This window comes from Protomyctophum bolini (genome assembly GCF_963924005.1).
Source record: "Protomyctophum bolini genome assembly, chromosome: 1".
Lineage (NCBI taxonomy): Eukaryota > Metazoa > Chordata > Actinopteri > Myctophiformes > Myctophidae > Protomyctophum > Protomyctophum bolini.
Window position 1 is genome coordinate 492,867 of NC_137862.1, and position 11,925 is coordinate 504,791.

The following is an 11,925-nucleotide window of genomic DNA, read 5'->3' on the forward strand; positions in this document are numbered from 1 at the left end:
CAGGTGGAGGAAACACATCGACTCACTGGCCTTGGAACGTCTCGGGATCCCCCAGGAGGAAGTCACTAATGTTGCTCTGGAGAGGGAAGTCTGGAGCTCTCTGGTGGAGCTGTTTCCCCAGCGACCCGACTACGGATAAGCGGTTGAAGATGGATGGATGGATAGAGATGAATATAGGAGCACACAGTGTGAGGATGGCGTATCTACAATAAGGCGAGGACAGGCGTAAGTATATATAATTATGTAATGCATATAATCATGTTACTCCTCACGTCTTGTGTTTAACGAACCGCCCACTCTGCATGCAAGGCAATTAATTAACTTGTGCAACATGTGTGGATTAAAGGGAAATTATTCGTTTTTGTTTCGTGGTCAACATTATGTAAATATGGCAATACATCCACTGTAACCCTTCAATTAGTTTAACCCATTCAGGCCTAACGTCGAAATTAAAAGAATGTCTTCAAAAAAACAGTTGTCTGAAAAACCTTATGTTTCTGTATCAGTGGTGGTCAATATTTAATGTCAAGGACCCCCAAAATTATATGTAATATGCCTCCCCCCCCCCCCCCCCCATCTGGAAATATGTTGTTCCAGAGACACCCCCCCCCCCCCCCAGAATCAAAGATTTGAGTTAAAATGTTCACTCTGTAATAATATATATTCAAAGATTTGAGACATTTTCACGATTCAAAATAAATAGCAGACCTACAAGCTCATAGCGCGACACTTGGTGCCGCACTATGAGCTTGTGGATCTGCTATTTTTCAATAGCTAAAGTCTAACATAATGCTATTTATTTGTGTGTTATTTATCACATACTGTAGCTTTATCATAGCCTAACTCAGAGATTAGATTATGGGAGCATCTGCTTACATTTGCTGCACTGTCAGAGTTCAATTAACACAGTGATTAGAAGTCAGTTTTTATTTAGTTTTACATTTTAAACATCACATTTAGTCACCTGGAATGTCTTAGTGTTAGTCTAGTTTTAGTCGACTAAATATACAGTTGATTTAGTCGGCTAAAATGTATTTTGGCGGGCGAGTTGATCTACAAGCTCACAACGCGTGACGCTGCGACGTGTTGTGAGCTTGTAGATCGGCTATTTTCAGCATGCAACCAAGTGTAAAATGACTTATACAGGATCTCTTGTCCACTAGTCCCTTCCTAACATTTTAGTCTAGTTGTTGACGAAATTGTCAATATATTTAGTCTTAGTTTTAGTCATCATAGTTTTCATTTAGTTTCGTCTTAATTTTTGTCGGCGAAAACAACACTGTACACAGGCTGGTGAAAACTTCCTTCCTTCCTCTTTCCTTTTTTTTAGTAGTGCAACCACTCCCTTACTGAGCTATAGTGTGAACCACTCCCTTCCTGAGCTATAGTGTGGATAGATACCCTAACTCTAACCCTAACCCTTACTGAGCTATAGTGTGAACCACTCCCTTACTGAGCTATAGTGTGAACCACTCCCTTACTGAGCTATAGTGGAACCACTCCCTTACTGAGCTATAGTGTAACCACTCCCTTACTGAGCTATAGTGTGAACCACTCCCTTACTGAGCTATAGTGTAACCACTCCCTTACTGAGCTATAGTGTGAACCACTCCCTTACTGAGCTATAGTGTGAACCACTCCCTTACTGAGCTATAGTGTAACCACTCCCTTACTGAGCTATAGTGTGAACCACTCCCTTACTGAGCTATAACCACTCCCTTACTGAGCTATAGTGTGAACCACTCCCTTACTGAGCTATAGTGTGAACCACTCCCTTACTGAGCTATAGTGTAACCACTCCCTTACTGAGCTATAGTGTGAACCACTCCCTTACTGAGCTATAGTGTGAACCACTCCCTTACTGAGCTATAGTGTGAACCACTCCCTTACTGAGCTATAGTGTGAACCACTCCCTTACTGAGCTATAGTGTGAACCACTCCCTTACTGAGCTATAGTGTAACCACTCCCTTACTGAGCTATAGTGTGAACCACTCCCTTACTGAGCTATAGTGTGAACCACTCCCTTACTGAGCTATAGTGTAACCACTCCCTTACTGAGCTATAGTGTGAACCACTCCCTTACTGAGCTATAGTGTGAACCACTCCCTTACTGAGCTATAGTGTGAACCACTCCCTTACTGAGCTATAGTGTGAACCACTCCCTTACTGAGCTATAGTGTGAACCACTCCTTTACTGAGCTATAGTGTGAACCACTCCCTTACTGAGCTATAACCACTCCCTTACTGAGCTATAGTGTGAACCACTCCCTTACTGAGCTATAGTGTGAACCACTCCCTTACTGAGCTATAGTGTGAACCACTCCCTTACTGAGCTATAGTGTAACCACTCCCTTACTGAGCTATAGTGCAACCACTCCCTTACTGAGCTATAGTGTAACCACTCCCTTACTGAGCTATAGTGTGAACCACTCCCTTACTGAGCTATAGTGTGAACCACTCCCTTACTGAGCTATAGTGTAACCACTCCCTTACTGAGCTATAGTGTGAACCACTCCCTTACTGAGCTATAGTGCAACCACTCCCTTACTGAGCTATAGTGTAACCACTCCCTTACTGAGCTATAGTGTGAACCACTCCCTTACTGAGCTATAGTGTGAACCACTCCCTTACTGAGCTATAGTGTGAACCACTCCCTTACTGAGCTATAGTGTAACCACTCCCTTACTGAGCTATAGTGTAACCACTCCCTTACTGAGCTATAGTGTGAACCACTCCCTTACTGAGCTATAGTGTAACCACTCCCTTACTGAGCTATAGTGTGAACCACTCCCTTACTGAGCTATAGTGTGAACCACTCCCTTACTGAGCTATAGTGTGAACCACTCCCTTACTGAGCTATAGTGTGAACCACTCCCTTACTGAGCTATAGTGTAACCACTCCCTTACTGAGCTATAGTGTGAACCACTCCCTTACTGAGCTATAGTGTAACCACTCCCTTACTGAGCTATAGTGTGAACCACTCCCTTACTGAGCTATAGTGTGAACCACTCCCTTACTGAGCTATAGTGTAACCACTCCCTTACTGAGCTATAGTGTGAACCACTCCTTTACTGAGCTATAGTGTGAACCACTCCCTTACTGAGCTATAACCACTCCCTTACTGAGCAATAGTGTGAACCACTCCCTTACTGAGCTATAGTGTAACCACTCCCTTACTGAGCTATAGTGTGAACCACTCCCTTACTGAGCTATAGTGTAACCACTCCCTTACTGAGCTATAGTGTGAACCACTCCCTTACTGAGCTATAGTGTGAACCACTCCCTTACTGAGCTATAGTGTGAACCACTCCCTTACTGAGCTATAGTGTGAACCACTCCCTTACTGAGCTATAACCACTCCCTTACTGAGCTATAGTGTGAACCACTCCTTTACTGAGCTATAGTGTGAACCACTCCCTTACTGAGCTATAACCACTCCCTTACTGAGCTATAGTGTGAACCACTCCCTTACTGAGTTATAACCACTCCCTTACTGAGCTATAGTGTGAACCACTCCCTTACTGAGCTATAGTGTAACCACTCCCTTACTGAGCTATAGTGTGAACCACTCCCTTACTGAGCTATAGTGTGAACCACTCCCTTACTGAGCTATAGTGTGAACCACTCCCTTACTGAGCTATAGTGTAACCACTCCCTTACTGAGCTATAGTGTGAACCACTCCCTTACTGAGCTATAGTGTGAACCACTCCCTTACTGAGCTATAGTGTGAACCACTCCCTTACTGAGCTATAGTGTGAACCACTCCCTTACTGAGCTATAGTGTAACCACTCCCTTACTGAGCTATAGTGTGAACCACTCCCTTACTGAGCTATAGTGTGAACCACTCCCTTACTGAGCTATAGTGTGAACCACTCCCTTACTGAGCTATAGTGTGAACCACTCCCTTACTGAGCTATAACCACTCCCTTACTGAGCTATAGTGTGAACCACTCCCTTACTGAGCTATAGTGTGAACCACTCCCTTACTGAGCTATAGTGTGAACCACTCCCTTACTGAGCTATAGTGTAACCACTCCCTTACTGAGCTATAGTGGAACCACTCCCTTACTGAGCTATAGTGTGAACCACTCCCTTACTGAGCTATAGTGTGGGTGTCTGGGTGCAACCACTCCCTTACTGAGCTATAGTGTGGGTGTCTGGGTGCAACCACTCCCTTACTGAGCTATAGTGTGGGTGTCTGGGTATCCCTTACTGAGCTATAGTGTGGGTGTCTGGGTATCCCTTACTGAGCTATAGTGTGGGTGTCTGGGTATCCCTTACTGAGCTATAGTGTGGGTGTCTGGGTATCCCTTACTGAGCTATAGTGTGGGTGTCTGGGTGCGTCCGAGCACCAAAACAGCATGGTTGTTTTTCACCACCTGTGCGCAACCTAACACACACACACACACACACACACACACACACACACACACACAAACATATTAACTGTATATAATATATGATGATTTCTGGTGTGCCAGTACAGTACAGTGACAGTACAGTACAGTAGAGGGTACAGTAGAGGGACCCCCACACGGGCGTGTTCCCGGGGGTCTCGATATGGGACCCCCACACGGTAACTCTGTCATTTCTCTACCGTTTCGGACATGGGGCGGCTCGCCAGAACCGGCCCGGCCCCCTGGGCGCATTCCCGGGGGTCTGGATATTCTGGGGACCCCTCCCCCCCCCGCCCGGGGACTCCCCGGGGACCCCCACGCGGTAACTCTGTCATTTCTCTACCGTTTCGGACGTGGGGCAGCTCGCCAGAACCGGGCCGGCACCCTGGGTGCATTCCAGTACGCCCCCACCTCTCTCCCCCCCGGCGACACCCACGCGGAGTTGCACCACTCACTTCACACGGGTGTGATTTTTCAATGTGTAGAAGAACAGGTTTGATCTCAACAACAACCGGCAGCATAATTATATTATTCATTTAACACATATTTCAGAATTCATATTGATTTGAAACCTCTGACCGTCTCTCTACAGAGTTTGTTTGATTGATTGAAATATGTATTAACAGTTTTACAGTACATTTAAAGCACAAACTCAATACAGAGACTGTTAACTGTGAGTGGACGACACCATAAAGCATTGCACTTGTTTACAACAGGGTCCACCTTGCTCAATTCATCAAGACATTTAGAGACGTGCAAATAGACACTTCTATGTAGTCAAAGAACAGAACGGGAATTCATCATAAAGGAGGTAAAAAGGGAAAAGAAACATTATACAACAAAGCAGAGTATAGTCTGCTTTGAGGTGTGGTAGGCTACACCTAGTATACTGTAGGTGGATCTCAAACCGGAGCGTGGACACTGGACAGGGTGTATTTCGGCGTGTGTGACGTCACAACGGTGCGCGACAGTACTTCCCAATCCACAGACCACAAAAAGACAGGCGCTGACACTACACAGGGCACCGCACTATTCTCCCCCGTGCGAGCCCGTTTTCAAAGTCCAGCTCGGATGTACCCTGAGCCATGCAGGGTATATCGCCACGGCGCAGCCGTACTGCGCAACCCCATGGATCTTTCCCTTTTCTTCCAGCAGCCAGCAGACAGCCCTCGCAGGGAAAAAAATGTCCGAAACTAGTAAGTTTTATACTCTTTTAAAAGTGTTGTTGTGTCACGGAAGGTAATTGTAATATGTTTTGGGATAGTATTTAGTTGTTTAAGCTATCAAATGTATCATGATAGAGCCAAATAAAGAAAATAAAAAATGTTTTCGTCGGAGATTTTGAAGTAACGTTAGTCACGTTAGTCTACGTTAGTCACGTTAGTCCCCCGGTGCATTTCCCACAAAACAGCAAAACTAAACATGCGTTGTTGTCACGACGAATTTTAATATTTTAATATCTTTGGGATAGTATTTAGTTAGTTGTTTATGCTATCAAATGTATTCATGACAGACGGAGCCAAATAAAAAAGATCCACTGGCAGCCATTACTGTTGTGGTTTTTAAGCCCTCTTAAAACTTGTCACACACAGGCCACGGAATTTACTTTCAAGTTATTTTCGCGGAGTATTTAGTTGTTTAAACTTCATATATGTGGTCAATTAATCATTATATTAGATTATAATTAATCATGTCGGAGAATTCGAGGACCGTGTCGTCTCGCATTGGGGCGGCCACAGACGAGATGTACCCGTGTGAGAACTACCCTTTTTCGGCGTAGCCCGAAGCAATTCACCGCTGTATGATATGAATGATCCGTTGTAGATATGTACAGCCTAGGCTACATGCAATTCGTTTCTAATTGTTTTATTTCCCCAAATGTCAAGTGCATTATAAATAACCGCTATTATATTATTGTTATTATTACTCAGAGATAGATTGTATAAATGGTACAATCTCTTAGTTGAACCCCGTTCCATTTGTACACTCTGATTTTACAATATACATTGGGGTCCCAGAGATAGAAATGCCATTATGGGGGTTCATAGCCTAATTCAGGTCAAACTGGGGGTCCCTTGAAATGAAACTGTTTGAAAATCACTGCTAGATCTGTAAAAACATTTTTATGGGGGGGTCTGTCCCTGGCATATCTTTTCTAATGGGGGTACGCAGGATAATTAGTATCATTTTGGGGGTCCTTGACATGAAAAAGTTTGGGAAGCACTGCAGAGGACTAGAAAAGTCCACACCAAAAATAGAAGATATACAAGCTCCCAACACGTTGCAGTGCGACATGTTGTGACTTCTGAGCTTGTAGATTGGCTATTTTCAGTCATTTATTAATTCATGTTATTATAAGGTGAAAGTGATCAAACTAGCAATAGAATACAACCTGGCAACCTGTTGTAAAGTCATCATTGGATCACAACAGAACATATTACCCAAGCACAAAAGCCTTTTTTTTTTAACAATAAGGGAATTCTGAGTTGTAGCACTACTGCCATACAAATAACCTGTTAAGCCAGTGGTTCTGAAACCTTCATTTTCCACTGCCTTAGGATCCAAAGACGGGTGAGGAGGTGGCCTGCAGCGGCGGGCCTACAGCAGCACCACCACGTGAGACTGCCATGTCTGGAAGTCTCTGGAGCGGAGCCGGACTGCTGGCCTACAGCACCACCAGGCCTAGCCGAGGCCATACCAGACCATAGTGGTACAGCTGCACTGGGGTCTGGAGCAGGGTCAGGAACACCAGGGCCCAATGTGCAGGCTGGCCCGAAGAAGAGGGGGAGAGTAGTAGTAGTAGTAGTAGTAGTTTACATTTAAATGTAGTAGAGACTCTAGAGAACAGCCAGTTCATCCTCTCTCTGCAATGTGTAATGTTCATGTTCAGTGCAATCTATTTTCAGTTCAGTGCAATCTATTTGTTTGTGTTTAATGTTCAATGAATGTACTTTTTATTTATGTATTTGTGTTAATTTTCTACTGGAATGACTTGATTTTGACGTTATTTTTTACATGATTGAGTCTGAGATACGGTATCCTTGTTCAATGTTCATTCATTTTTATACTGAAGACAAAATAACAATAAATACATTTTGTATTTACAAAGTTGAATTGAACTATTTACATACCGGTACTCATACAATATGCACCGAAAGGGAAATTCTTGGCCGAAACTGCAGTGAATACCGAATATAGGAAACAGTTGGCCCCCCGAAAACCGAATATCCGAATGATTAATATTATATATATTTTTTCCTACCATTGCTGTCATGGCCGTACCTTAAAGCTATCTGATTTATGGCAAAATAAATGGGTATGGCGAAACAACTTAAACACACAAACACATTAATCATGTTACCCAGATTGCCTTTTTTCACCTTAGAAATATTGCACGAATCAGAGCCTATTTGTCTTTGGACGATGCAAAAACGCTAATCCACGCCTTTGTTTTTTCTCTGCTTGATTTATACTGCAATGCACTTCTTTCAGGACTGCCTAAGAAAACAACTGACAGATTACAACTTGTCCAAAATGCAGCAGCCAGAGTTTTAACTAGAACTAAGATGAGAGAACATTTTACTCCAGTTTTGGCTTCACATGCACTGGCTTCCGGTTGTTTTTAGGATTGATTTTACTTGTGTATAAAGCTCTCAATGGTCTCGCACCTTCCTACCTACATGACTGCCTTCCTACATATGTCCCAAACCGCCCCCCTAAGGTCTTCCACTGCTGGCCTGCTCGCTTTGCCTAAAAAAAATGGCAACTAAAAAATACGGGGAAGCAGCTTTTTGCTTCTACGGGCCGTCGGCATGGAACAAACTCCCACTGTACCTTCGACAGGCAGCCTCTGTAGACATTTTTAAAGCACAGCTCAAGACCCACTTCTACAACATTGCTTTTAATTGATCTTTTATTTTTTGTTATTCATGTCCTCACTGTATTGCATTGCATTACTACTTGTTTTTTAATGTCGTTGCCTTGCTTTTCTTCTTTTTTTCTCCATTGCTCTGTAAAGCACTTTGAGCTGCATTTCATGTCATGAAAGGTGCTATACAAATAGTTTTATTATTATTAAATAATCACTAGGGTCCATAAAACATTTCAGCTCTTTTGAATGCATTAATTGCATACACTATTCAGTGATATATTTTCTGCCTAAATTAAATAACTGAGTGACAGCATTTGTAAGATTTGTGTTAGATTACACAGTAAAATAATATTGTGATAAATGTAGCCTATCCATTTGGAGCTGAGAGTTGGCCTGGTTTAACCTTTTCATTCATGTAAATGCAAATGTGATTAACTGATTAAGAGTAGCATTCTGATTAATGAATTTCTCTCAGTTGAATTAACAGTTTATACTCACTTTACAGTAGGCTATATAGGCCTATATGTGGTTGTTTTAAATGTAAAAGTAGACCTATATTGTCAAAGTTAAATGTCATTATAGCAATAAACTTAGCCTATATGAAAACGAACTAGCTGTTAGCTCTAACTTAGCTGGCTGTAAAGGTATAGGCATACACAAATTAACCATGAACTTACTTAGAAGATCTACAAGCTCATAGCGTAGATCAGTGATTGATCGGTGCCTGCTAATACAAATCAAACAGCAGATGCGACAATAGTCTGTATTCTATCCAAATGTAAAAACATTTATCATTAAGTGAATAGGCTATATATATGCAGGTTACAGGTAGCCTATATCCTTCCTTTCAGCAACTCTTTGCACGGAATCAGGACTCAGGTTAAATCAGATTCGACCATAGACTCGACGTAATAATAATAACAATAATATAATAGCTGTTATTTATAATGCACTTGACATTTGGGGAAATAAAACAATTGGAAACGAATTGCATGTAGGCTGTAAATATCCACAATAGACGGGCATGGGTCATAATTTCGTTCCGTAGGAGAAACAGGGGAAATTGCTTCGGCCTATGCCGACAAAGGAGAGGTAAACATGGGTACGTCTCTCTGCTGGAAGCCCCCAAGGCGAGACAACACGGTTCTCGGATTCTCCGACATCGTTGTTTGATATTTTTAAATAGGATCTTTTATGATTAATTGACCACACATATGAAGTTTAAACAACTAAATACTACCCAAAAATAACTTGAAAGTAAATTCCGTGGGCTAAAAAAGTAGTTTCTAGACCTTTTAAAAACATTGCGGTCAGTGCGGAGAAAACAACAATGGCTGCCAGTCGAGAAATCTGAGCTCCGCTTGGCTCCGCCCAGCTCCACTCGGCTCCGCCCAGCTCAGTGTCCCAATCCACAGGGTACACTATTCCGTGTACCCTTTGCCACCTACACAGGGCAGTGCCCCCGTTAGTGCCAGTGCAGTGACCACCCTATTCTACCTAGTATCGCCCAAGAAGTGTGTGCACCGCCAATTGAGATCCACCTTGTGTCTCTCTCTCTCTCTCTCTCACACTAAACCCAAGCGTTTAGGTTATAAACACATATTTGTAACACTTTCTAAACGTGTCACAGTGTTTAGGTTATAAACAGAAGAACATGTTTAATCGCCCGTAACACTTTTTAAACACATAAACGTGTTTATAGTTTTTACAATCAAAGTCAGTCACATTTATAGGACGGTGTTTAGAATTCAAACACTATAGGTGTTCTCGTGCAGGTGTTTGAGTGAACTCGTGTTCTACTGTATTTTATGACCATTAATACACATTTGGCACATGGTGTTTAGGTTTTAAACGCGTCACATGTTCCAGGGATTTATATATATATATATATATATATATATATATATATATATATATATATATATATATATATAGAGGTGTGGTATTGAGGTGTGGTAGGCTATACCTAGCTCTGGTCCATAGAAGCATTAGGGCTATGGATCTGAGCTATGCCTATATATAGTCTACAATCCAGTACTGGAGTATATACACGAATACAGTATATATAATGAATACTGTATACTGGAGTATATATAGACTGGGTATAGGTGGTATCCTATAGGCTATACCATGTGATATAACCACAAGCCCTGGGTGCTGAAACAAGGCTCTGTGCAGAGAGAGAGAGAGAGAGAGAGAGAGAGAGAGAGAGTCTATGCTGCAGCCTGCAGCTCTTCGTCTCCATAAGTCTAACATGTTAATTAGACAGCCAGGTGACGGGGGGACGGGGGTACCTCTGCGACACTATACAGTCCGGTAGATGTCTATGAGGAGGAGCTGGCAGCTTTATGGGTGATCCATTAATAATGAGAGCACACTGTAGGCTACTGTACATGCAGTCGAATGAATTAAAACGGAATATAGAAGGAAAACCCCTACCCCGTGTTTATTTCTGCTCCGGCTGGTCCCAGACCTGTCCTTAGTATTGGTCCCCGACAGGGAAGTCATTGTGGAGGTGAGCAGATCGGAGAAATCTCCACCAGATCACCGGATCACCAGATATAGGAGGACAAATCTCTGGTCTCTTCTTCCACCGGATCACCAGATCGGGTGCCTCTCTGAGCCCCGTTCATGCAGTTTAATTTGCCTCATGAATCAGAAGCCCACACCACGTCCATGTGGAAAACCATGAATATGATCGATAGCCTATCTATGCCTTGTATTCAAATCCCATCTCGCCACGAGAGAATATTCCTCTTCAAGGATTACATGATGTGAAATAAATAATCCACAATATGAAAGAATTCCACGCCGTCCGACTGAACGACCGACCGAGCGCAGAGCAGAGGTCTCCCGTTTTCTGCTCCATCAACAGGAGCAACACCGCGAGGAGTGGAGAGAGAGATAGAGAGAGAGAGAGAGAGAGAGAGAGAGAGAGAGAGAGAGAGAGTCTCTCTCCTCTCCACAGAGCACAATGCTGTAGTAGTCTCTCAGTCAGTCCAGCCTCTCTCTCACAGTATATCACTAATATCAGCAGTAGTAGAGGACACTAGAGCTATGTATATGGAGAGCTGTAGGGTAGGATAGGGTAGGGTCTCTTAGCTCTAAAGGTAGGCTAGGGTATAGGGCACCCCTCTGTGAATTCCTATACGGGTAGGGGCCGGTCGGGTAGGCCACTATATCTAAGGCTCTGCAGGGCTACACAGGCTGACTGCATGCATGCAGGTACAACATTAACCTGATCTTGACAAATTCCGACACAGATTTGAATTTAAGTCTTTGGGCGTATGGGTAGACATTTTGTGTGCGTGTGTGTGTGTGTGTGTGTGTGTGTGTGTATTTCTTTTACAGTCTATATGGTATTATAGTATACTCTAAGAGGTAGACGCTATAAGGGCAATAATGCGATCCGACTGTTGCCAAATGATCAAAGCAACAACCATACTTTCCTGTAGCCATGTTAGTGTAACTGTGTAGGTTGTACACGTGTGTGATGGTGCTTATAGTTGTACGTGCGTTTGCAACTGTGCGTACGTGCTTGCGCGTGTGTGTGTGTGTGTGTGTGTGTGAGTGTGAGTGTGAGTGTGTGAGAGAGAGAGAGAGAGAGAGAGAGAGAGAGAGAGAGAGAGAGAGAGAAGACAATCACTTTTGAG

At 43.1% G+C, this 11,925-nt stretch overlaps 1 protein-coding gene across 1 annotated transcript in view; it reads right to left on the reverse strand.

Moving 5' to 3' along the window:
* The window catches only part of kif26ba (kinesin family member 26Ba), a gene marked incomplete at its 5' end in the record, with an annotated part of 124,515 nt that extends 113,735 nt beyond the window's left edge, over positions 1-10,780 (reverse strand). Inside the window, one exon of the mRNA XM_080762392.1 lies at positions 10,712-10,780. Coding sequence (XP_080618518.1) covers positions 10,712-10,780 — 69 coding nt within the window. The remainder of the gene's footprint in view (positions 1-10,711) is intronic.
* Positions 10,781-11,925: the final 1,145 nt, after the last annotated feature.